Source organism: Myodes glareolus, chromosome 21 (genome assembly GCF_982192425.1).
Source record: "Myodes glareolus chromosome 21, mMyoGla1.1, whole genome shotgun sequence".
NCBI lineage: Eukaryota > Metazoa > Chordata > Mammalia > Rodentia > Cricetidae > Myodes > Myodes glareolus.
In genome coordinates, this window is record NC_142046.1 from 12,413,602 (window position 1) to 12,439,593 (window position 25,992).

Sequence of the window (25,992 nt, forward strand, 5' to 3'; positions counted from 1 at the left end):
AGCCAAATGCTCAGCCCCACTGGGTCCTCTGTGCACTCCCAGGTTTCTTCCAGACCTGCTCTTCCAGTTCCTGCTCTTAATAGAGGGATGGATTCTAGGTGTCTCCGTGACTGGTCCCAGAGGCCAGCATCTGCCAGAAAGAGCCTCCCTTCCAGGTCCTCAGAGATACTGTAAGATGTATTGAACCTGAGCAAAGGTGGAGGATGGAGGGCAAAGGTGCGGAAAGAGGCTGGGCCCACTCAAAGGAATAAAAGTACAAGGATGGGTAGGGCATGCTAGTATAGGGCAGCCGTGCTTTACCTTGAGTTCAGGGGCCATAATCAGATTGACTGGCCCTTATCACATTGCAGCCCCCAAGTATTGGTTGTGAATTTTCTGAATTCTTCCCAGGCCCAGGAGGTTCCGGAACAGAGCCAGATACCAACAACGTAAAAGGCAGAGAGACTGCAGAGCAAAGTGCAAGCGTGCGCGCAAACACACACACACACACACACACACACACACACACACACACACACACACTTGGCTCTGGTGGCCTGAGGGCACAACTGAGCCACCTTTAATGTCCCAGTGAGCAGTGGGGCAATAGAGTTTTCATTGCCAACAGTGGGGTCATTTGGCCCCATCTTGTGAGTTTACACACATGGGGTCCAGAGGTAGTTCTTGAAATGAGCCAGAGCCCAGGCCACATGTGCATAGTGTGTCCCTGAAGTAGACACAGGAGTACCCAGAGAACCATGAACTGCTACAGAGGCACCAACCCTATTTTGCTGTATACTAGAATGAAAATGCAAGAAACCAAGGGGACTCACTTACCTGTTATTCCCCTTCCCACCCCACATACATGCCAGCCCTGGGCAAGTTCAAAGGCCTCATGGCTAGAGATAGGCAGCCATGCCAGGAAGGTATTCATTGATCTTCCTTAGCTTTCAGGCTAGGGCCTCCTCCCTATCCTCCAGGCCCAGAGTGAGGATGAAGTAGTCTCATCAGGGAGTGGAGAGAGGGTGTGCCTACTTCTCTGTGACTTTATCAGCAGCTCTCACCTGCAGGGGCACCGGTGGAGAAAAGCCTCACTGGTGTGCCGCTTCCATGAGGAAGAGAGGGACCCTGCAGGCCTGAATCAACAGTGCCAAATGGACTGGAGAGTAGGGTTGGAGGCTGGCACTAGGCTGGGTTCCAGACCGTCTCACGCTCCAGAGATCTGACAGCCTTGGGCTCTGGAGGCCAGCTGGCCTCGGGGCTTGGTCAGGGGCCACTTTTATATTTACCGTTGGAAGGCAAGTTTGGGCTCTAAGATGAAAACAGAAATATCAGCTTAAGGATCAAAGACTTTTTTTCAAGAGGAGGTTTTAAAGACAAATGAAACGGGTTATAGAGGTGAATAGAGACAGAAATATGAAAACACACAGGATCCTTCATCTTGGTTATCTCTGCATTGCAGGATTTTTGAGGGTTGCCACCCTCGTAGTCTCCAAACTTCACAATGTATTGGTATGTCTTTTCTACTCAAAACTAGCATTTAACATTCCTAAAGAAGATGTCATCAGAAATGATCGCCGACTGTTTCTGAATAAGTGAACTATGCACGTGTGTCAGAGTTTATCACACGTCCTCCCAGCCTTCTTCCCAGAGGGACATTGCCATGTGGGAGTCGGAAGTAGGTTCTCATATTAGGGATGGACAGTGATGGGAGGTTATCAGACTAGGAGAGGGGGCCCTCAAGGGATTGAGTCCCTTAAGTGGGAGAGGGTAGAAGAGAGGAAAGGGCAGTGCAGCTTGTGCTCTCTCCCTCCCTCTCCCCTCACAGGGTTGTCTTCCATCCCTGCTGGGGGTGGGGACACAGGATTCATCAGGGTTCATGGAGCCTTAAGGAAGCCACACCCCATATACATGGTTCTAGCACAGTGGTTGTACTGTGGGTTAACCGGCATTAGCTGCAGGTTCAGACCTGAGAGAGTTTGCTGAAGAGGACCCTGGTGAGCCTTTGTGATGGTGCAAAGTTAGTTCTAAGTCATGACCTGAGGTGGGAAGGTGGCACACGAGTGCTCAGGGTTTCTGGGGATCTTGTGTAGGAAAGGTGAGCTCCATAATATGTCCTGCTCTCTCGAGACCAGGAAATGTCAGGGCCACTGACACTGTCGGTTCCCTTGGCACCGCTGGTTTAGACAGTTTCAGTCCCTCTGCTGGGGACTCACTGCTTAGCATATGTGTAGAGCTGTTGCAGGAGTTGGTGTAGATGTGTGAGCACCTTAGTGAGCACTCCTGTCCAGCAAGAAAGCTCCAGAGGCAAGGGCTCAAATGGGGAGACACTCCTCAAGTGGCCATTCATGGAGTCTGTATGGACTGGCTTCTCAGGGGCACTGGCCTGGGAGGGTTCTCTGAAGGTAGTTGCCTGTGGGTGATTGTAGGTACTACAAGACAATTGGTGCAGCCCCTGCCTGCGATGTTTCCTGTTGGTCTTAGCTAGTGGAATCCCACACTATCCTTACAAGATTAGCCAGCAGGTGGAGCCATGATGGTAACAGATGCCACATCTGCCACCCCCAGAACAGTTTATAGATATACATACACATGTCCTTCCTTAGAGTCAGAGGACTTGAGGAGATGCCCGGGTGGGCCAAGATCTCCTGAGCCCCAAGCTTTGCAGTATTTGTAGAGAAATAGACCAGCTCTGGAACTAGGGGTTGCCTCTGCTGTGTCCCATGTGTGTGAGTGATAGAACTCAGAGGCCCAGGTTCCCAGGCTCTCATCCCTCACTAGGGACCCCTGAATTCTGACTTCACTTGTGTGCCTGGATTGGGCTTCTCTGCCCAGTTGGCTGGTTTGCCAAGCTGATTATATGCTTCTCTGAAGACACTGTGTCTTGCCTCACTCCCTTAGAGATGAGTGAGGCTCCTGGCAGACTCCTCTGGAGAAGAACGAGCAAAGATGCCTGGATGTGGAACTTGACCCTATCCTTGGCCTTTGCAGTCAAGGCTGGGTCCTGTCAGTGTGCAGCTGCTTCATGGAGAACCCACAGCTCCTTCAGAGCCAGTGACTAGAAATGGATAAGCCTATCCGTCTATCTGCCTGTCCTTCCTGCTACGTCTCTGTGGTGCTTACTGTTCCCATCGCAGACCAGATTTATGAATGTCTCAGCACAGAGGGTCCTGGATGCTTTACAGTGGCTAGGCTCAAGTGGGTAGCTTTATCCAGCCACTGGGCCAGATTTCCAGCCTGACCTAAGTCCCAGTGGCCAGGAGTGAAATCTGACTGATTTATACTTAGCTGCCTAATAATGGAGACATGCAGTGTTTTACCAGTATGGTTCCTAGGTTTCTAGTGACTCCAGGACATTACCCAAAAAAGGGCATGTGCACCAGGAGAGCAGAGGCTCTTCAAATGGGGTTGCAAGAAGGGCTATCCTAGGGCTCATCAGGAGTCAGGCTGGCATTTCCTACCCTCAGATGAAAGTGACCAATGGGACTAACAGTTCCTCTAGGGCTGGCGAGAGCAGTAAGCACTGTGGTGCACAGCACCCTGGGGGCCTTTCCACAGATCACTCCCAGTGGGGCACTGTGTATTTGAGACAGGAAAGTGATGTGGAGGATGACTTCCGCTAGGACCAAGATTCCTAGGGCCTAGATATAGTTGTCATTTAAGATGTCTCTTATTCCTCCGCCCTCTGGGTGGGCAGCTGCCTTATGAATTTCAACTTTGAGATACCCTCAACCTGATGGCAGCCTAGGCAGCAGCGCCTTGCTCAGCCCACATGCTCCCCAGGCTGCACAGGTTGCCTCCACCTGGCTTCCTTTTCTAGTGTTGTGGCCTTGGGCAAGTGACTCCCCATCTGCAAGTCTCTTATCCACGAGGCAGACTAGGAACAGTGCCTACCTAGTAAGTTAAATGAGACAGTGAATGAATACTGCTGAGTGCATTGCCTGGCACCCACCATCCCATCTTCACGACCACCATCCCCTCCACCACCCCCTCATTGCCACAGCAGCAGCCCTTCATCTCATCTAATTACCATCATTATGGTCATCATCACTGTCTTATGAACCCTGTTGGATAAGCGTGTCTATTTGGTTGCTTGCCTACATCTTCCCTAGAGCAAACTTCCCATGAGCCTCTGGTCTGGTATACCTCAGATCCATCCTGAATGTGTGTTCAGTTGCATGTTCCCTGTGTATGAATGATCCTAGGAAAGATACCTATGACTCTGGAGTTGGGGTCCCAGGAGACAGCCTATGATTCCTGGGGCTCATTAGATATTATTGTCCATTCGTTCTGCATTTTGTGTCATTTTAGGGCAGTGGGGAGGGAACAGGCTGTCTGGCTCCTGTGGTGGACAAACCTGACTACTCCAAGCCCCTTTCCCAGCTCCCAGGCAGAGAAGGGTAGATACTGCCCTGGCTCTCATCTCCTAAGAAGTGCGAAAAGGCCACCATTGTGCTGCCCTTCCTCACCTGGTCTTGACACATGGTTCCAGGAATAGGCTGTGGTGTCCACCCTGTGGGACAGTGAGGCCCTTCATCCCATGTCAGAAGCAGGCCTTCTCTGTGAACGCTTGCGTCTCCATCTCAGCAGCAGGCCAGTGTCTCCTCAAGCCTGTGTTCTCATCTTTAGCTCTGAGGGCAGCACCCCCTCTGTAGGGTTGTGTGGCTGTGCTCTTGGAAGCAGGTAGGTGGCACATAGTAAGCCGCTGTCAAGACGGCGACTCTGAAGTGCTGGGCAGCCCCCTGCAGAGCATGGGGAATTGAGAAGTGTTCTACCAATCTGAGAAGAGTTTCAGACCTCAGACTGACTTGGCCATTTATCCTCATGGTCACAGGCACAGCCGTGGAAGCTGTGATGCTCAAAGTGGCAACACTTAAGAGAGTAGAGTGCTAGCAAGGCACACACAAATGTAGTGTGGTCCCAGTGCCCAGCGTAGGCCCCATCACACCAGCCCCAGCCTCTCAGTTATAAAACGTTGAGTCTCCTGGCAAGTGAGGGGTTGGCTGGAGAGTCACAAATGGACCTGGATTCAGATGTTTGTTTATGGGGCTATACCTTGGACAAGTAGATCCTCATTGCTGAACCTCAGTTTCTCCTTTTGGAAAGGATAATATAATGGTGCTTGGACGAGCTCAGTGAGCGTGAGCACAGTGGCCCGATGCATATGAGCACCCAGAGCTTGAGCCTTTGTCCCTACACTGTCCCTCACACTGGACCCTCCTCTGAAAAGGGCTTCCAGACTGGACTACTTGAAAGAAATGGATTGCAGGCTGTTCTCTGGCAGGTGTTTCTTCTGCCAACATCTGTCAAGAAAGGGCTCCTGCTCCCACCCTGCTCCTGAGTGACTGGCAACTTCAGACAACCTTACCTTCCTACCACCCTAGAGTAGCGGGGAGACAGCCTTCAAGAGGATGGAGGAAGGGCGTGTCCTAACAACAGAGAGAGCTCCAGAGGATGGCACCTGAGAAGTTCCTGTGGCTGGCCAGGGAAGACAGGAGCCTGGGATGTCCAGCAAGGGCTAGGCCCTACCCTGCTTGCTAGCCTTGCTGGTTTTTGGTTGGACATGTGTCAGGAACGGTCAGTGGTGATAATATCTACATGTTCTACCTGTCAGCAAATACAGCAGATGCATGGATCTCGGGAAGAGGTGTATGGACATGTAGCCAGCCTGCTGTGGTTGGAAGAGAAGGGAACAGTGCGGTCACTGGGCTGGGAGCTGGGTGTACCAGTTTCTCTTGTTAGTGCCACACAGTAGGGCAGCATCAGCCTGTGACCATCCTAAGACTTGGGATACCTTGAGGTATCCAAGGTATACCTCTTTAACTTGGGGTAACAAGCATTTAAAGAGCAGGGGCGGATAAACAGGAGGATCCTGGAGCCTCCAAACAGATGACCAGCCCTGAACTTCGGCCCCTGTCCAGTAGACTCAACGTGGCCATCAGAAGTTTCTTCTTAGCCGAAAGACAGACACCCAGTCCTGATATGATATTCATGGTTGCAGTGAGAGTGTTCATTGGCAGTCAGCACAGCCCAGGGATAGCTGCAGATAACAGAGCACATCTGAACAGTAAGTCTAGATTTGGCCTTTATACAGACAGTTGTGTCATCAGCTGGCCATCCAGCAGAGAAGCTGTAGGTGGAGACAGAGTATGTCTCAGAGTCAGGAAAGGATAGAACAAGCTAGTGTGTGCCCCCCACCAAAGAGGTGGAGCTGGAAGTGACACACACCCCTAGAGAGGCTCCTGGTTCAGGAGCAGGTGACAGTGAAGCTAGGCCAAGCCCATGGGGAGGCCCTAGAACCAGAGTCCTCAATGCCATCAAGTTCCAGAGGCGGTTTCAGGGACACGGGAGCCAGCAAAGAGCCAGGTCAGAGAGTAAGTGTAGCAACATGATCCAGAAGCAGCCTGGTGAATAGGAATGCTTTATTTTATGTAGCCTGGCCAGATGTTCAAGACTGCTCACCATTCTATGTCTGTGTATACTTTAAACATGAACCCCGTGGACAACATGGCATTTCTGTTAAACAGCTTAGAAACTCACATGGGAGAATCTGGAAGAAGAGTAAAAATGCTTATGAACTAGTCCCATGAGACCCAGGAGCTTCCCCAGATGGAGGCTGTGGGACAAGGGTTCCCTGTCCAGGTGGTTCCAGATGTGATGCTTGCAGTGGGAGCAAGGAACCCAGGGAGGAAGAGGGGAGGGGCTGGGCTGACCCACACTGTCTTTGCTCCTACCTCCTTCAGGATCAGCTGGTCTTTCCAGACTGTGACTAAAATTCACCCCTTTTCCTCTGAAGCAGGGGACGTCTCTACGCCACGCTGGGGCCCAACTGGCGGGTTCCAGTTCGGAATTCTCCCAGAACTAGGAGTTGTGTCTACAGGTATACATTTGTTCATTTCCTCAGTTGACAGATAGCTTTGAAGTGTTTGCTGGGGGAAAGGCTCTGTGCCAAGTGTATCATAAGTCTGCCTGGTGCTCCCATTGCTCCAGAGAGGTATGGGGCCCTCTGGAAGAGAGGAGGGGACTGGTAGAGGAAATAATACTGCAAGAAAGATAGGAATTAGCCAGATAACTGGAGAGGTACTTCACAGGGCCAGAACTCCCAGTCAGAGACACTGAGGCTGTGAGGCTCAGTGAAAACAAGAACCACTGTGTTGTGAGACATCTGAGGAGAGGGGCTTCAGGTGAGGTTGGGGAGGTGGGCAGAGCCACATTCAGTAGGGACAAGGACATTACTTGCCTCTCAGGAGCAGCAGGACCCAGGGAGAGGCCTGGTGGAGAATAAGAACTGTGTGGACGAAGAGTATATGGGAGGAGGCAGGAATGGAAGTGGGCAGCAGAGACAGCTATTAGGCTGCATGACATCCAAAGGAAGATGCAGTGGCATTGGCAGGGAGGTAGGATGAGCAATCAGACATGGTTAGGACCTGGGACCTGAGCATCCTTGGGACTTACTAGGTTGTAGAAAATGGCTTGTGACCAACTCGAGCCAGGTGCCTGTGGACATCCAGTAAGCAGCAGCACAAAAGTCTGGAGCACAAGACAGAACTTGAGTATTGTCACCTATGACAGCACTTGATCTCAAGGGAGAGGGTGAGAGAAGAGCCAGGAGGAAAGGAGGACAGATGGCAGTGTGGGGCTGCTGTCCCTCGTTTCCATTGTACCCGTCTACTTTTGCATTCTCCTGCTAGCATGAGGGAGGGGTTGCCAGAGCTGGACTGCAAGAGCTCAAGCTTCACAGGCATGAGTATGGGCAGCAGCTAGAAAGAAGCAAAGGGTAGGGCGAGGCAGGAGACTGCTAGAAGCTGGGGTATGGAGACCTGGTGAGTATTCTCTGTGGGAGCTTATCCTGCTCTTAGGTGGCTTTGACCCAGCCTGGAGAGACCTCTGACTATGGGGACATCAAAGACTCACCAGTGAGGCACCTGGGAGTCATAGTGGGTGGGAGGGTATCAGGTATCAGCTGCTCTGGGGCCGTATCTAACGGACAGTCTCCCTTCAGCCCCACGAGCCCTTGCTCCTGTACTGTGGGCAGCTCAGCCACTGTGCCCACTATGGAGGGACCTCTGAGACGGAAAACCCTGCTCAAGGAAGGCCGGAAGCCTGCAGTAAGTCACACATACACCCACCAGAGGCATTGTGGGCTCGGAGTAGCCTGGTCTAGAGACCTGCCAACTAGACTCCTATCCCTGACTGTACCACTGAGGGAGAAAAAAAAAGGGCCTCAGTTTCTCTGTCTGTGACTTAAGATGAAACTTCATCTCCTCCTGGAGGCCATCATTGGCAGAGTGCCAGAGCCATGATGGTCTAGAGAGCAGGTGAGGCCTGGACACTGAGAAGGAAGAGGATTGCACAGCCCCAGGAGGCAGCATGACTCACAGTACCTTGGTTACTGTGTGGTGTTCCTGTGTAGACTCCCTCACTCCCTGGCAGCATGGGAAATGCATGAGACAAGGTATCAGGAGCTGCTTCAGGTCTGCCACCGGCCTTCACATCACTCCTATGTCATAGCCACCATGACCCCACATGACAGAGCTTCAGCTCCTTGTGTGGCAATCTCTTCCTCACAGCATCTGCTCTGCCCATCTGTCCCGCCACAGAGTTGTCTGGAGATGCCACCTGCCGTGAAGATGCCAGGGCCCTGTCACCTGCCCCCTGCAGGCACTCTAGAGTGTCTGTCTCTAGTTGCCAGTTGGATAGTTGGATGATGGATAAGGTAGAGAGCTTCCACCCCAGCTACACTTGAAGCCTCCTACAGCATGGGGTATAGACTTACTCCCTCTCATCCCACACCTGCACATACAGAGTGGGTCATAGGGCAAACCACATGAGTCGGTTTACACTTCTACCACTTGTGTCCCAGGGATAACACTTAGATCGTCAGGTTAGCACCGTCGTCCACTAAACTGTCTCATCACCAGGGACTAGCATTTTCAAGTGAAATGGAGGAGACCAGAATTCCATGTTCCTCACAAACAGTAGGGGTGAATGTGCCGTGAGCTTTTTCACTCGAGCATGTGTGTCTGTTGCTGTGCATCCTGTGGTGTCATTAAGGTCTGAAAGACTGACACAGCTGCTCCCACTAGGAAGAGGACCATATCATGCTACCAGATGACCTGCTCCTGGGAGGCACAGTCCTTTCCTCCCAGAGTGGGGTGCTTACATTGGCGTTGGCCCAAAATCTCTAGTGAAGGTCCCAGCTTGGCCCAGTCATCAGAAAGCCCTCAAAATTCAGCTCTCAGTCTGTCCAGAGAAACCCATTGCAAGCATTCAATTTCTAGTCGGCAACTTGGCATAGCTTAGCATGCCTTTCTTTTCTGGAACATTGCGGGGGCCCAACTCCCCTAATATGTAGAATTTATGCACTGAGGCACAAGGTGTAGAAAGGAAGGAGTAAAAGGGGAGAAATGATCTCCTGGAGCCGGATAGAAATGGCACCGCAAAGTGGTGGCAGAGGGCCAGAGAAGGGGGGCTGGGTTGGCATAAATGGGGATACCCATATCCATGATCAGGCAGCCTGAAGCCACTCCTCTCCCCAATGTCATCACTTTGCCTTCCCCACACTTCTGCAGCTATCCTCGTGGACCAGGTACTGGGTCGTACTCTCAGGATCCACCCTCCTATACTATGGAGCCAAGTCCTTGCGGGGCACAGACAGAAAACACGTAAGTCCCCTGAAGAGACTGCCTTGCTGCACTTCCTCGAGTGGGAGTAACCCCTGTGGCTGCAAGGGCTAGGGTGGGCAGGACACTTGTCTAGCCAACGCTAGTCTCCCTTCCTGAGGGCAGGGTGTGGGCCCAGGCCTCCCAGATGTTTGTTGCTCTTTTCTAGTATAAATCTACACCTGGAAAGAAGGTCTCCATCATAGGCTGGATGGTGCAGCTGCCCGATGACCCTGAACACCCAGATATCTTCCAGCTGAATAACCCTGACAAAGGTGGGCAGCAGACTGGGCCCGCAGCTCTCTTCCCTCTCTGACCAGATACACACTTGGGAGCTCTGGGAGTTCACCATCTTTCCCTTCGTGCTAGGTTTGCCTGGCATCCAGTCTAGTCTGTGGTGCTGTCTCAGTTCTGATTGGTGTTCCCGTTGAGCCATTAGAGTGGCCTGGCCTTTGACTTTAGTAGGTCTATCGTTCCTCAATCTGTGACCCACGGGTCTAGATAAATAGCAACCAATGCTAGATGAGGAAAAACCTTGGAGCCAGAATAGTCTTGGGGCCTGGCTTTCAGGAACCCCTGGCATAGCTTTACTATGAGACTGCACAGTGTCCAGGTCCAAGGGCAGCTCAGAAGAACCTGTGCAACTTCCACAAGCTCCAACTGGATGTTCCTCATTTCCCTCTCAGTCCCTGCGGGTTCCATCCTCCCTTGGCCCTGCCTGCTAAGAGGAGGGAGAGGTTCTGGTGCCATCTTACCCGGGGACCTCACTAACATGCCCAACAGTCTACAGCCAGCTTTCTGGGTAGCCCAAGTTGCCAAACAAAAAGCCAACAGCCACAGCATATGAGCTTGCTGTAACAGCAAACTCTTTGTATGTGCTCACACCTAATTGTCAGGAATGTTTGAGTACAGAGTTCAAGCACAGGCCGGTCATGCTGGGATCTATTCAGATTCAGATTTGGGGGCTGTAGATCTGGCTAGAGACCAAGACTGCGTTTCTAGCAAGTTCCCTGGGAAGGGTGATAGCAGTACAGACCAGGGGACTCTTAAGTGTCATGTTCTCATGCTTGCAGCTGAGAAGTAAGGGCACCCAACTGCCTCAAGGAGCTCTGCAGGTAGAGGCAGTAGACTTTTGGTCCTCTGCTCTAAACTGGGATAAATTAGTGCAAGTCTGCTATTCACACAGGTGTCCTTACTCTGCTAGCACGGGAGCATCTCTTCCCCAGCAGTCTTGGCCAGGGCCAGGTATTTTTTTTCATCAGGAAGAAAGACAGCTATGCCCACACAAGCTCCACTGTGAACCTGTGTGGCCATGGGAACCACAGGCCACTTTTGTTTAAGCCTAGAGCAGTGGTTCTCAACCTTCCTGATGCTGAGACCCTTTAATACGGTTCCTCATGTTGTGGTGACCCCAACCATAAAAATATTTCATTGCTACTTCCTAACTGTAATTTTGCTATTGTTATGAATTGTAATGTAAATATCTGATATACAGGATGTCTGATATGCGACCCCAAAGGACTTGTGACCCTCCGGTTGTGAGCCACTGTCTTAGGTGAAAGCAGTATCTCCAGGCAGAGAGAAATGTGACATGAGGTCCTGGGGCAATGTCCACTGATAGAATTAAAGAGGTCTATCAACTGGACATAAAAAAATTACATCTTGGTCTTCAGTTACAAATAATGGTGTCTTCCTTCCACTATGAATATGAACATGAGTTGACAGAATTTCAGAACTACTGTGAGTTTTGTCCCCAGGAGTAATGAGAGGCATTTCCATAGCATGCATGTTTGCAGGCATCTCAGAACCTCATTGGTGTTCATCTTAAAATCCCTGTGCGATATTAGACCTGCTGCCAGCCCTGGGTACTAGATGTGGTTACAGGGACACGCAAAGACTCGCTATTGGTGATTTTCTTTGTATCTCATACATTTGGAAACATTGGTTTGAGAAGTGCTCAAAACCTGGTTAAGGGGTCTTGTCCAAAGATACCTGCTCACCCTGGACTGTGGCAGCTTTTCTTACTTACGCAGACTTATGCTCCCACCACACACGAGGACCAACCCCCCTGTGCATCCTTAACCAGGCCTTCCTTTCCCCATCAGGCAATGTTTACAAGTTCCAGACGGGCTCCCGGTTTCACGCGATACTGTGGCACAAGCACTTGGATGATGCGTGTAAAAGCAACAGGCCTCAGGTAACGTCTCCCAGATCCTGTTTCTCACCAGAAACCCTTAAGGTGCAGAAACCTGTCTCGAAGAAAAAAAACTAAAACAAAAACAAAAAGAAAAGAAAATGCCACAGACATACCCAGTAGGGGACAGTGCGGTGCCAAGTGTGACACCATCTAGTGATGTAGCTCTAGCATCTATTTAGATTGTCCCCAGAGCTGACTGCATTGGAATACCCCAAAATAACTAATAGGTCTCTCTGTCCACTACCCTGGGGAGTGTAATACTAACAATTAGAGTATTTAGGGCCAGCCATTTGCCAGGCAAAACTGGTCTAACCTCTTCCTCTGCGCTCCTACCCCTCTCCTTGTCAGCCATCACTCAGAAGATTTCACAGGGAGCCATTGGCAGAGCCTTCCCATGTCCTTATAACGTAGGTTCTCTTACTGTCTCCATCGTACACCAAGGAGCCTGAGGCTCAAAAGTGAGGTCCCATAGTTAATGAGTGTGGAGCTGGAACCCAACTCAGGGTCACCTGATTCCCACCTCTGACCTTGTAGCTCCAAACTGAGCTCTCCAAGTTCCACTGTTTTTGAGAGTCCCTGTCACTGTGCAAGAGAGCCAGGAGTACGGCCCCTGTTGGCCCAGCCTGTGGCAGGAATAGCAGCCTCCAGCCTCAGCACGAGGTGGGAGTAGGTTGGAACTTCCTGCTTCCTGCATGCCACTGATAATTGCTAGGCGGCCTAAAGTAAACTACACTTTGATCCACCTGTAGGACTGGGGGACGTACTCACCCCTGTATGGTGGCACATGTCTTTAATCCCAGCACTCAGGAGGCAGAGGCAGGTGGGTCTCTGTGAATTCAAAGTCAGTTTATCAGAGCTAGTTCAAAGGCTCCAGAGAAACCCTGTCTCAAAAACAAAACAAAACAAAGCAAAACAAAAGACTCTGTGTTAAAGCATGCATGCTCATTGTGTTACCATTTATGATAAAACCAAACACCAGAGACCTCTAGCCTGCCAGAGGTTCCTCAGCAACACCAGATAGCCATCAGTAAGATAGCAGCGGGTCTGAGGGGGTCCAAACGGCAGTGGCATAGGCAAGGATGATGATCTCATTTGTTTCTAAATTTATGTGAATATTTCCTGTATGGATATGAGCATATTCATGTAAAATTTCTACAGTGATAACAAGAGAGTATAATCCCATAGTTTTAGAGCATTTGCATATATGCATTTGTGTGTGAGGTAGATGAATAGACAGTCGTTTTCGGTGCTGGAGGTTGAACCCAGGGCCACAAGCATTCTAGGTAATTGCTCTGCCACAGAGCTCCAGTCGCAGCCCAGTTTACTTCCTGTATTCTACGTATTAGATCAGTGTCACTGCTCGGCTCTGTTTGCGGAGGATCTGGGACTTGGGCCACTGCCATCTCAAGGCAGCCAAAGGGAACAAGGCTGAAGCTGCTACAGCAAGCTTGGTCAGGAGGAAAAGCTGGGTCTTCCACTCCAGCCTCATTAGCCTCATGCTCCCTTGTTACCCCTGAGCTAGCACAGCACACTGAAGCTCACCAGCCACACATGGGAGGTCCCAGAACCCGTGTGACAGAGGTCATGTGGCTCCAGGCCAACTTACAACCTTGAGGTGGGCACCTAGCTGGGGAGAGAGACAGCCTCAGCCAGAGCAGCAAGGGGAGCCTGAGTAAGGATGTACTCAGGAGAGGAACAGCTGCAAGAAAGTACAGCAAGTCCATGTGGCAGACTGACTGGCGTGTGGTCCAAAGGACTCGTGCACTGGCAAATATGGTATGTCATGGCAAAGTTCTGCCATGTATGTGTCCAATTTTCAGACCTAGAAAACAAATTTTCTTTTTATGCCTTGTTTCCTTTTTATTTCCAATCCACTTTCATCATACTCTGGTGTATAAAATATGGAAACAACTTCAGTACTCAGTGGTAGAGGATTAATTACTTAAATCAGTCACTGTGACTCATGTGGTGGAGCACACCTTTGATCCCCGCAGTCAGGAGGCAGAGGCAAGCAGATCTTTGTGAGTTCAAGGCCAGCCTGGTCTAAAAAGTGAGTTCCAGGACAACAGAACTGTTATACAGAGAAACTCTGTCTTGAAAAACAAAACAACATCAATGACAGCAAAGAGCCTGTGTGCCCGAGAGACAGCTCAGAGTGCACGAGAAGGAGTGTCGCAGAGGTGTGGCCTTCCGCCTGGAATCTGCCATGAAGACTGTTTCTATTTGCACATCTTAAAATTGTTTTTTCTGACACTGAATCTATTTAGGCTTATTTATAATGCATGTGTAAGATACAAGCAACAGCAGTAGAGCTAGGTGTGGTGACACTCAGGAGGCTGAGGCAGGAAGATCATAGGGCCACCCTGAGCTACAAACAGCCAAATAAAACAACAGCTAAAAACAGCAGTAGAAAAACACCCATATACCCCGACCCAGCCAAAACCTAGAACCCCCACACAGGTCCTGAAACCTTCCCTGCCCCCTGCAGTCAGGGGCATTACCCTGGATTTCCTCCCCATAGCCTTTCTCTTCTCCTAGCATGTTATGTCCCTGCTGCATTTTATTCCCGGGGCGGGGGGGGGGGGCGGGATCCTGGGCTCACCTACTAGGCAAGTGCTATACCACTGAGCTACACCCCAGCCCTCCTTACAATTTTAAAAAACTCCTTTAATGACCGAGCCATGGCTGTCTGTTCCGTCCTGCTATTTGCTCCTCTGCACTAGTCTGGAGGTTGAGCAATGCTGGCACGTGTGGCTGCAAGTCACTGCTGTACCACTTTTCTCTGTCAGTTCTGCCAACTGCCTCAGAACCAGTTCCCCGTTTCTTGCTCCCGTGAGGCTGTGAACTTTCTTGGAACTGCCTTCCGGTACAGAAATGCATCTGATTTCTCATTTTGGCAAAACTGACACCAAGATGGATTTCTTTTTTTTTTTTTTTATGAAATCATGTCTAATCAACCTAGAACATTCCAGTAGTGCCAAGGGAGGAGGTTTGAGCTGGGGGTCTGGAGGCAGCTCTGAGGGCAGGGAAATACTACGACAGTGGGACTGGTAGCCTCTGGGAGAAGGTATTGGGGTTCATGACCTTCCATACTTACTCCCCTCCTGTGCCACTCCCTACCATCCCTTAATGACATCTCCAGCATTCCCCATACCTCATCAGGGCCCACAGTGGTGGGAATGTGGGTTCAGGCCCCAGCCCTGGTTCTTAGCTCACTTTATGTTTAGCCTGTCTAAGCCTCAGTTTCCTCATCTCCGTAATGGAGAGAGTTTGAGCATCTGCTTAATAGAGTTCATGTGTGGTCTCAAGACACAGCATGTGAAGTAGTCAGAGTAATGCCTGGCACACGGCAGTCAGTGGTCAGTGGCAGCTACCATTGCCAGGTTCTTCCCTCCCCACACTTGCATGGCCCTAACCTCAGGAACAACCCCTGTCCCTTTCTGGGTGTTTAAATTTTGACAAGCAAGTGAGCTTTCTCTTTTAGGTACCTGCAAACCTTATGTCATTTGAATAAGTATCTGCAGGATTTGGCGTGACTTCAAAGGCTTCTGGGAGCCTGGACTAGGTCTGGTGGAGAAGAGCAGCTCTGGGCATAAGCCGTGGGCCAAGGCACTGGAGCCTCATAGCTGGACTCGAGGAACATGGCCTGTAGCCTCACAGTCCTGGATGGCTCCCCAGTGTGAGATCCACCTGTCAACCCACAGCAACTCTCATGACTCATCCTGCAGCCCCACCCTACAGGGTGGTTGTCAGACCCCAAACTGCGCACCCCACGCCCCCTCTCTGGGCCGTCGTCTGTCCACCAGCTGCTTCTGCATCAAGGGAGCATCTGACCCACGTTGGGTTCTCCGTGCTTTCTTCTGCACACAGAGTGGATGGCATTAACCTTTGAGAGGGCTAGAGAGCAGGGACAGACTGCTGGACAGGCTTGTTACACCCCAAGTGCACGGGCCGCTCACCCACAGGGCCGCCTCAGATTTTGTTTACCCCCAAAGCATCCTCTGCGTGTGTGTGCCATACATGCGTGAGTGTGAGCGAGTGAGTGTGAACTCTCTGAGAAACATACATTTTGGCACAAGACTTGTGACATCACACACTTAATGGCTTTGAGGCCCTGCTTAAAGCTTTAGTTCCAGCCTCGTCCTGTAAGAAGAGTCTGAAGGAGTCCAGAAGCTCTGTGTCAAGGGTCCCTTGAATTCCTTTACTGTAAACAAACGATGCCTTAAATCGTGTCTTGTTTTCTGTTCCTATGGGTGCTATTCATCTGGATGGCCTGGTTCCTGGGCCCCAGGCCCTCCTGGGTCTTGTCATTGTCAGCTCTCCTGAGGCAGAGTCAGTCTCAGGACCATGGACTGGAGCACTGGCCTGCTTGTTCCCTACCATGAGCTCTCCTAGTGGACCTATGGCCTTCCTCATCTCGCCCACTCCCACCATACTGGCGTGGGCAGTTGTGGCCTTTTCTCCCAGCAGCTTGGAGGCACCCACAGTGATCAGCTGGGTAGAAGCTATATCACCCCATATTCTCCCACAGGGCAGAATTTTGCTCCTGTCTTCTCACCCCTTTGCCACCACTGCCAGGGCCAGCCACACTGATCCTGATCACACAGGGAGCTGAGTGACATGGAGGCCTTAAGCCCCCTCAGTCTTGCCCCTAAATGTAGTCACCAGCATGTTCTCCAAGTCCAGGGACCCAGTTGTTGATGGCCAGGTGACAAGAGAGCCAAGACCTAGGGAGTGAGATCTCCAGTGTCTGCATCACGAACAAGGATCTTTATCACCTTTGTCATACGTAAGGTGGCTTTCATTTGCACATTTGAATTCTGCTCTTCATCATTACAGAAGCCCTTTCCCCTCTCCCTCTTCCCCCTTGAATCTGGGCACTCCTACACTTGGAAGAAAATCCTCAAACAATTCTCTGCAAAAGGCTGAATTTCTGAGTTCCTGTGAGTATCAGGGTTTTACACAGTAACCAGTTATCAAACCATCCCAAAGAACTTCCAACGATAATCAAGAAGCTTCAAACAACACCATAACCGTGAACTCACCACCAGAAACCCCACTACTGTTTTACAACCAAACAGTGATACTTCTAGAAAATGCTAATGACTTGGTAGGGAAAGTTGTCGTTACCGTGGAGGTATGTTCTGGTCAAGCCTTGCTGTCTTCTGAAGCTAAGCTTCCTGTGAGCAGAGCCTGGATATTTCCATGTCAGAGAGACTCCCGCTGATAAAGTCAGTGGCATCAAAACTTGACCACAGCTGCCATGCATATCTGGCGTGTTCACCAGATTCTACCAACGTCTCTTCCAGTTAGAAACACTGCAGACACCTCTGACTAGAATCCTGCCATGGTCATACTTTAACCCACACTCACCCTGATCCTGCCCTTTAACCTTTGAAAAGTTAGAAGCTTGGATAGAGCTGTAAGACCAGAACAGCGGCTACGAGTTTCCTTAAGGCTTGTCCACTCTTCAGCTTGTTTTGGGTTCTCACACATGAAATAGCAGAAATCAAAAGCCCCAGAATTTCAGTCTCCACTCAGAACTTTCTGCTCTTTACAGACCTGTCTTACCCAGCACAAGTGTTTTCTTTTGGGCCTAATCTGAAAGAGCACAATCACAATTATTTTCAAATCACCTAATCTCCCTAATTGAAACCAGACTCCCCTCCCAGAAGCATCCTCACCAAGGACTCTTGAAGAAACCGCTTGGACTTTGTTAGTAAAAGACCTTGAAGGTGGTGGAAGAGCTCTGGAGATAGGGTTAAAAGATCTGTCTCTCAGGCAGGGCCTTAGGCCAAGCATATGAGTTCAGTGCTGGTATCCCCAGTGCTGGCTTGTTCCACAGGCTTCAGGGGACAGAGCAGGAGTCCTTTGGTGGGCTCTTAGCCTGGAAGGAAGCAGTTCTGCCTTGCTCGATTCTTCCCTAGTAGACAGATACTGTGAAATTTGGAGGTTTGCACTGTCATGCAAACAGACCGTGGCGCCCCCAAAGTGAAAGCTGTAGCATGATGTCTAAAACTGGGATGGAGAACTGCTAATATTGTGAAGTCTCAAGAAGAGCCCACCCACTCTCTGTGGGGTGGCTTCTGTCTCTCTCCAGGGTACGAGTCTTGTAACTCGAGGTCAGCTGAGTGCATGCTGCTGAGCAAAAAGCTTTGTGCGGCCTGGATTAGGAGGAAAGCAGCATAAGCCTTGTCCTAAACATGCCAGTGGGAGAGTGGTCCTCCCTTCCCCTCCCCTGACCAGATGCCATGGGGCGCCTGCCAGGGTGAGATGCTGAGCAGGTGGACACACTAGAATTGTTGGTGAAGGACTTACCTTGTCTTGCCAGCGGATCTCTGTCTTTCTTACCAAGATGGCCAGTGTTTCTTCCACCATTTTGTTCTCACCTCCCAAGCCTAAAAAAAGTGTGGAGTTTTTTTTATACCATTTTTTTTCAGATAGAAAATGATGTGTAAAACTGGGAAACCGTTTATAAACCAAGGCTGCTTTATTCTTCCAGTGGGTTCCAAAGCTCTGCACCAGCATTGCGGCTGCTTGCAACCTCTATTGAATATTGCCAAAGCCACGGTCTCCCTTCTGTGTGATCCTTAAGTTGGCCCTATGTCATATTGATATGTTGGGTGCTTTCGTGTTATAAAAAAAAAGAAGAAGAAAAAAGACAGCACAAAGCCCCTTTGAAATTGTATTTATTGCATAAACATTCATCTCTCTAGTGAATACTTCCTGTACATCAGGCTCTACCAAGAATGAAAATGGCTAGAAACAAGACAACTCCAATTATGGCCCTTAGTCGATCTTACGAGTCAATGAACAAATAATCCCCACCTCACACACCAACTTCGGCAAATCCTGCTCTCTGCTACCCCGAATACAAAACTCGTGCATTGGCTCTTGCAGAGAGTCTTCAGAAGGCCCAAATAAGACTGCGGGGATTTCTGTGAGAGTCAGCTGCATGGAGGACTAGCTGGAGTGCCATCCCTCACACCGGATTCTGGCTGACTCTGAGCAGCCAGATACAGAGCTGTGTTCAATAATGGTTACAGGGAGAATGCCAAAGGCAAAATGAGAGAGTAGGGTCTAAATGCTCGCAGTATTCACAGGCTCCCTCCTTTTAGTCTTTAACTTCAATGTCAAGTTCAAATACAGTATGAGTGGGCGCTGCGTGCCCTTTGGAGCTGAGAACTTGGACTTGGACTTGAGTCCACCTTGTAACCTGCTGCTGCACAAGTGTGTGTCCTGTGGGCGGTCCCAGAGTCCCACTCACAGGGGCACGGCAATAGACCCTCTGCCTATTGGAAGGACTATGACCATTCAGTAATTAAATAATAGCAATTCATTTATTAGTGAGGTATAACCTTTGATAATTTCGTGCCAAAATGCATGGTTTCCCACTTAGCATTCAAATGTTGCATAGAGAGTAGCTTTCAGTTTCTTTCGTGTTCTTCCAAGTGAACTGAAAATGAGTTTCTACATCTTAGTTTGTTTCTTGTTAAATATGCTGCATCCTCCCAAGCTGTCTTTTCCCAGCAGACCCCTGCATGCCGTTGTGTAAGGACTTTCTCTACTATTTGTAAACTGTTTCATCTGCAATAACCACTGAACATCATCCCTCCTTGGGATTCTTTAGATTTTTGGTGAAGTATTTTGTTACCTCAGTCTTGTATCAAGTTGCTGTATTTTTCAGCTTGTTACACTGATAATTGTTTCACTAATTAAATACTTTAATGTACAGACATCTTTGTTTACTTTGAAATTAAATGTGTTTTCCAATGAACATCGCTCTATTTATTGGAGTCACACGCAGTCACTGGCAGGCATTGTAGTGTCACATGCAGACATGAAGGGGGTAGACTGCCCAGGGCTCAGCTCAGAGCAACTAGCATGCAAATATATAGAAGGAAGAGGGAAAAGGGACAGTGCTGTAGGTCTCTCGGAGGGGAGGGCAAAGGGTCTGGGGACACCTAAGAGGACGGGGCCTTGGGAGTTTCACATCAGAGGCTGCAGAACATGGAGGCTGTAAGCAGGGATGGGAGGTCAGGGAGACAGAGAGGACAGGATGTACCTGGGGGAAAGCAGGCAACCTGAGCTTACCGAGGGAGGATTCCAGGCAACATGAACTCTCAGTCTGAAAAGATACGTTGGGAGGAAGTCATGACGCTAGGCAAAAAGCAAACCCACTCCAGTTTGATTAGAGGAAAAGGAAAAGGTATGAAATAAGGCTGTCTAGTAGTTAGTAACATGTGGCAAGAACCAAGAAGGAGAAAGCCTGCAGTGTGTGTGTCACAGGTCAGTCGATCGATCGATAATGAACTAGAGAACTAGGCTGGGGATCCCCACGGCGGCTCTCCAGGCACACATCCATTCCCTCTCCAGTCTGCTTGTGCAGCATCAAGGGAGACCAGAACCTCACAACCACACTGAAAGAGCCAGGTGCATAACTTAACACAGGCCTGGGCTATACGTGGGAAGAGGAACTCTCTACTGAGCGGTTTCCCCTATCAGACTAACCTGTGGACAAGTCTGGGGGGGTCTTTTTTTTCTTTTTTCTTGCTGTGGGAGGGTCCAACCAACTGTAGGTGCTGCTATGCCTGGGCAGGTGGGCCTGGGAAGCAAGCCAGAAAGCTGTAGTCCTCCATAGCTCCTGATTCAGTTCCTGTTTTGAGTTCCTGCTCTGGCTTCCCAGATGATGGACTGTAACCTGTAAACCAATTAAACCCTTTCTTCCCTCAGTTGCTTTTGGTCAGTGTGTTTATCACAGCAACAGAAACCTAACTAGAAACAGATGGCAAAACCATCCTTAGTTTTACTCAATGAGTTCCTGCTGCCAAACACAGTTCAAGGACCCTAAGACGGTGCTTGTGACTCAGGTGGAAATAGGGGAGGGTGTCACAAAGTTGGAAGGTGATGAATGAGAACCTGGACCCACGACTGGTAGCCCCAAAGCTCCAGTCCCCTCACCTCTCTGTGTCAGACACCACAAACAGCCACCAGGAGACAGCAGTGCCTCCTTCTACTTGCTGGCTGGATCCTGGCAAACCTCATCGTTGACTGCCAGTTCAGCCAGGAAGACCCGCATCATCCAGGCACCAGCTGAAGTGAGGAAAAGGCTTCGTAGGCGGCGATAGGTGGGCGGGGCTTGCGGTGTGGGCGGGGCAGTAGAGGGCTTCTGGGGCAGGAGTACCAAGGTTCTAGAGACGCAGAATTGCCGCTAGTACAACAGACCCCAGGTTCAAGGGGGAAGAGGCGGAGCTCCAGGGTCGGGGGGCCATGCCTGTGGGCGGGACGTGGAGAAGGACAGCCCCCAGAAAAGGGCGGTGTTACGCTAGAAAGGACCAGGACGCGCCGAGGTGAGGGTCGGGTCGAAAAGCCGGCGGGCGGAACTGGTGTGGAGAGCCGCCGGGGCGCTCTGTGTCGAAGGGGTAGGTGAGCAGAGCCCGGGTCTGTCGGGCTGGTGAGGAGCGGTGGGCTTGGGGGCTGGGGTGCGCTACACAGAAGCACGGTGGACAGGCGGGGAGGATCTCCCGGAGGTTGGCGCGGGAGGGGCGTGGCTGGAGCGCAGGGCGGAGGCAGGGTGGGATCTACACTGGTCTGAGGACCAGGGACACGGAGAACGGGTTGGGGGCGGAGCCTGTGCCCAGACTATGGTGTGGGGTGGGTTGGGCTAGGAAATGGGGTGGGGTCTTGGTAAAACTGAAGGGCAAAGGGACTGACTAGATTGGGGCTTGGGGTGCGGCCCGAGCCCAATAATAGGTAAGGGAGCCTCCTGGATTGGTACTTGGGGCGGGGCATGGGCGGAGCCTGAGCACAACTGAGCGGTGTGCGGGGGGGAACCTGTCTGATTGGGGCGGAGCAAGGGCGGGATAGAGGCGGGACCTGAACCCAACTGAGGAGATGGGCTGGGTTGGGCGGGGCGGGGCCTAAACCTAACTGGCGAGAGGATCTGCTAGATCAGAGGCGAGGCAGGGGCGGGGCCAAGGCCTCAGGGCGGGGCCTGAGGCTACTAGCCCCAGTGAAATGAGGCGGGCTCAGCTAGGTTAGGGGCAGGGCTTGGACGCGAGTTCAAGTCTCAGCACCCAAATGGCAGCTCACAACTGTCTGTAATTACAGTTCCAGGGGACCTGACACCGTCACACAGACATACGTGCAGACAAAACACAAATGCACTTGACAAAAGTAAAGAAATCATTAAAAAAAAAAAAGCAGGAGGTGCGGAGGAGGCGGACCTGCTAGGATAGGGGCGGGGCAGAGGCGAGGCCTAAAGCCAGAGGCGTGGGGGGGGGGACCAGTTAGAGTAGGAGCGAGTCAGGGGCGGAGCCTAAAGCCTGAGGAGTGGTAAGGGGGACCTGCTGGTTAGGGGCGGGTCCTAGACCCCACGGAGAGTGTGAGGGAGTGGTTAGGCAGGCGTTCGGGGCGGGGCCTGAGGTCCCGGACTGGGCTGGAGTTTGGGGCAGGACAGGGGCGGGGCTTGGGGTCCGGCAAAGGGTGCGGGGCGGGGCGTGGGCTGCGGCGCGCTAGCGGAGCGTCCGGCCGAATACCGCCGAGGCCCGAGCCCACCCGAGTGTGCCCGAGCCGTCGGCCCCCGCCCCGGGCGATGGAGCCGGAGCCCGGCGGGGCCGCCGCTGCGCTCCTGCGGCAGAAGAGGGCGGCGCTGCGGCGCAGGGGGTGCAGCTTTGAGAGTCCCAGGTACCGTGGCCGGGGAGGGGTGCAGCCTCGAGAGGCGGGAGCGGGGAGCAGGCCACGTGGGGGGTGGCGGTGTGAGGGGACAGAGCGTGTTGAGGCCGCGGCGTGGGAGGGAGTCCGCACGGAGCCTGGTAGAGCGGCTGGGCCACGCTGAGGGAGTGCCCAGCGGGAGGGCTGGGGGACCTGTGTCCGGCCAGCAGATGCTGTGAACGTCCGAAGCCTCGGCCCTGTGACAGGCCCTGCACACCCCGACTCAGGGAGGTCTCGGACTGGAGAACGCAATCTGCCCGCTTCTAAATGCTCAAGGACAAGGTCGGAATCCCCAAGTCCCCAAAAGGATACCCTACTGGCGCCTCTTGCTCTCTGTAAGCCTTCCTCACACCCTCGGTGCCTGGACACCTGCTGCCTCTGGCCCCGCCCATCTCTGGTTGGGGTTGCGGGGTGTGGAGGGGGGGGATACCCTGCAGAGTTCCTAGGTCTCTTCTATTTCCCCAGGTTGCCCGTGCCCCTCCTGGCCTTATCATCCTTAACTGGCGCCCTCATAAGGAGCCAGCTCAGTCCTAGGTGAAGCTTGGCTGCTGCCGGACACGCCCTTCCCACTGTGGCTGATGCCCTGCCTATGCCCTGCTCACTCCTACCTCTAAGGCATTCCTGTAACTTGAAGTGGGTCTCCTTCTACCAGGTGGACTCATTCCTTCCAAGATGACTCCAGCACCACTTCGTCCAGATTCTCATCATCATTCTGTAATAATGGCCTTAGGAAGGGTATCCCGAAGCCAAGCCCCTTCCCCCTAGCCTATTGCTGCTTGCACCCCTGAGGAGTTTTTCATTGTCGTAACATGGGTGGGGTAAGGAGAAGAAAAAGATGTGGGACTCTAACCACCAGTGAGGTGGATAAGAGAGTTCATTTGCTAATTCACAAAGCAAACCAACCAAGATCCTGAATGGAAGGTGTGACGCCTTTAATTGGCCTTTCTCAGACTCCGTCCTTGACACACCCTGTTCCAGCAGTTCTGCTTGAGAGTGTGCTGAGGACAGAGACCACAGCTGCCCTAGTACCCACTCCATCACCAGAGCTGGCTCAGGCCTGGCCCATCACAAAGTCTGGTGGGCCAGGTCACTCCTTCAGGCTGTAGAACTGCTCCTCATTTTTTTTTTTTTTTTGAAAGTCTTTCTTGAACCCTAGGACTCAGTTCTGTGTGGTCTGTATCTAGGCATCTGCCAAGAAGGTTCTAAATATTGTGTGGTGACCTGGTGGTATGTTTCTCTAGCTAGGACATCTAGCTAGACAATCTAGACAGCCAGCAATCTCTATGGCTAGAGCATGAAGGATAGGAAGAGGTGTACAAGAGATGAGAGCAGAGTCTCTCAGGCCTGGGGCAGAATGTTTAGAACAGTCCCATTGCATGCATCTTTCACAGATGACAGGCTGGTTCTGTAATGCACCCCATCCAGTATGAGCCACAGACACCTGCGGCTGTGGGAGCACCAAGACACCCAGTGTTGAGTTGTGCTTGCCTTTCAAGCAAGCAACCACCTTGACCCCACCCAGCACCGCCACCTCAGCCAGATTTTCCTCGTTATTCACTGGGCTTTCTTAGTGCTTGATACACCCTGCCCCAGCAGTACTAAGGAGACTGTTGAGGACAGAGGAGAAATATTTGCCACAGTGGACAGCGCCCACTTAAACATTAGATTCCCTCCCCTTTGTCTTCTAGACCAGATTCTTCAAGGACTAAATGACTTCCAAGCCTCCAGGGTGTTTTTGTTCTGATACACTGTGACCTGTAAGATAATAAGGATTAGCTTTTTTTTTTTATCTCCTAAAAGTAACTCGTTAGATGAAATTCTAAAATACAAGAAAAATATAAACAGGGTAATTTTTTGTTTTGTGATTGTTGTGGTGGTTCTTTGCTTGCTTGCTTGCTTGCTTGCTTGCCTGTTTTTGAGACAGGTCTTATTATACAGCCCTGGTTGACCTGAAATTCAATTTGTAAGCCAAGTTAGCCTTGAACTCACAGAGATCTGCCTGCCTCAAGTGCTGGGATTAAAGGTGTGCACTCGCCACACTCAGTGGATAATTTATTGATTCATAATTTCAGTATATTAACGTGGTCTCCCTCTTCTACATGAATATTTATCATTTTAATTGAATTTTTTACTTAAAGATTGTAAGAAATCCCTAAGCAGTTCTTAAGAAAACTTTTCAGTTGCTGCATGATCTTCTACTGTATGAATATATAATTATTTTAGCTCATTTTTTACTATTTACACTCCTAGAGATGCAGTTAATCCGTGTGTCTGTCTGAAGATATCACTAGTGCAGAAATAAATCATGAAAGTGATAGGAATTGTGGGTCAAAACAAAAGAACTTTTTGTTGGTTTGGTTTTTGGTTTTTTCAAACAGGATTTCTCTGTGTAACAGTCCTGGCTGTCTTGGAACTTGCTTTATAGACCAGGCTGGCCTTGAACTCACTGAGATCCACAAGTCTCTGCCTCGTGAGTGCTGGGCTTAAAGGTGTGTGCCACCACAGCCTGGCACAAGGGAACCTCTTAAAACGTCTGAAACGTGATGCCACAGAACACCCCTAGGATTATCATTATATTGCCAAGGGATGCCTTGTTTTAATTTGAATTTTTCATTTAATAAAATTTTCTCATAATTTACACTTATTTTAAGATATTTGTATGCATGATCTTCGTTTTCCTTTTGGAATATTTATCTTTTCCTTATAAATCCGAAGCTCTTTTTATTTATTAAGGAGTTTTTTTGGTTAAATATGTAGCAGATAATTTTTCCAGTTTGCCTTTTCACTTTCTGTACGATGGTTTTCAAGTGTGTGTGTATGTGTGTGTGTGTGTGTGTGTGTATACACTATTGTCTTGAACTTTAGATCCACTGACTTCTTCCTCTTGTTTGTGCTCATGTAAAAGAATCCCTTAACTTAGAGTAGATTAAATATTCATCTTCAATTTCTCCCTGTTTAACTAAATTTTAAAGTTAGCATACAGAGTAGTTCTCCATTATCTGTGTGGCTGTAAAAATGACTTCCTTAATTCAGTAATTCAAGTGACCTCACAGTTCTGGCTGTGTCAGAACCTTTTGTGTGCCTCTTAACTATATAGGTGCATGGCTCCTTATGAAGCCCATTGGTCGAGAGAGCCTGCAGCTGTATTTCAAACACAACCTGTAGTGAAAGCCTTTGCCACATCTGTGGGCCTCGGTTATTTTTCATTTTCAACTGTATCGAGTTTAAATGTCCTTGCTTCATGGTTAGGCCCTTTGAGAATACATTTTAACCTTATTTACGTAATCATCTTGTTATCGTGAGTGCGTGTGCTTGTGCGTGTGTGTGCGTGTGCGTGCATGCGTGCATGCGAGAGAGAATGAGTGTTCACACGAGCATGCACTTCTGCAGCATCAGTTTGTTTGGCAGTTCTCTTTGCTAAATAGCTTGTGTCAGTTCTGC

General features: G+C 50.5%; 2 protein-coding genes and 1 long non-coding RNA gene across 12 annotated transcripts in view; all 3 read left to right on the top strand.

Annotated features, from left to right (window-relative positions):
• Ralgps1 (Ral GEF with PH domain and SH3 binding motif 1) overlaps positions 1-19,615 on the top strand; it is a 230,102-nt gene extending 210,487 nt beyond the window's left edge. For 7 of the 8 annotated variants that reach the window (XM_085681335.2, XM_085681340.2, XM_085681338.2 and 4 more), the window contains 6 exons: positions 6,776-6,859; positions 7,982-8,087; positions 9,552-9,644; positions 9,811-9,916; positions 11,747-11,838; positions 15,323-19,615. In XM_085681335.2, the coding sequence (XP_085537461.1) occupies positions 6,776-6,859; positions 7,982-8,087; positions 9,552-9,644; positions 9,811-9,916; positions 11,747-11,838; positions 15,323-15,352 (511 nt within the window). In that variant the 3' untranslated portion in view covers positions 15,353-19,615. The remainder of the gene's footprint in view (positions 1-6,775; positions 6,860-7,981; positions 8,088-9,551; positions 9,645-9,810; positions 9,917-11,746; positions 11,839-15,322) is intronic. The other variant, XM_085681341.2, reaches the window with a different exon arrangement.
• A 1,547-nt stretch (positions 19,616-21,162) lies between these two features.
• Positions 21,163-25,992, top strand: part of Garnl3 (GTPase activating Rap/RanGAP domain like 3) — a 149,995-nt gene continuing 145,165 nt past the window's right edge. The window contains exon 1 of one of the 3 annotated variants that reach the window (XM_085681345.2): positions 21,163-21,260. Coding sequence is in view for 2 of the 3 variants with exons in the window: in XM_085681346.2 (XP_085537472.2) it covers positions 22,433-22,524 (92 nt within the window). In the remaining variant the exon portion in view is untranslated. Of the gene's footprint in view, positions 21,261-22,420; positions 22,525-25,992 lie in introns of those variants that run through there. The other 2 variants (XM_085681346.2, XM_048432154.3) reach the window with 2 other exon arrangements.
• LOC146890479 (uncharacterized) lies at positions 22,630-25,189 on the top strand. Its single transcript, XR_014998895.2, has 2 exons — positions 22,630-22,886; positions 23,017-25,189. It is a non-coding gene; the product is annotated as an uncharacterized LOC146890479 (long non-coding RNA).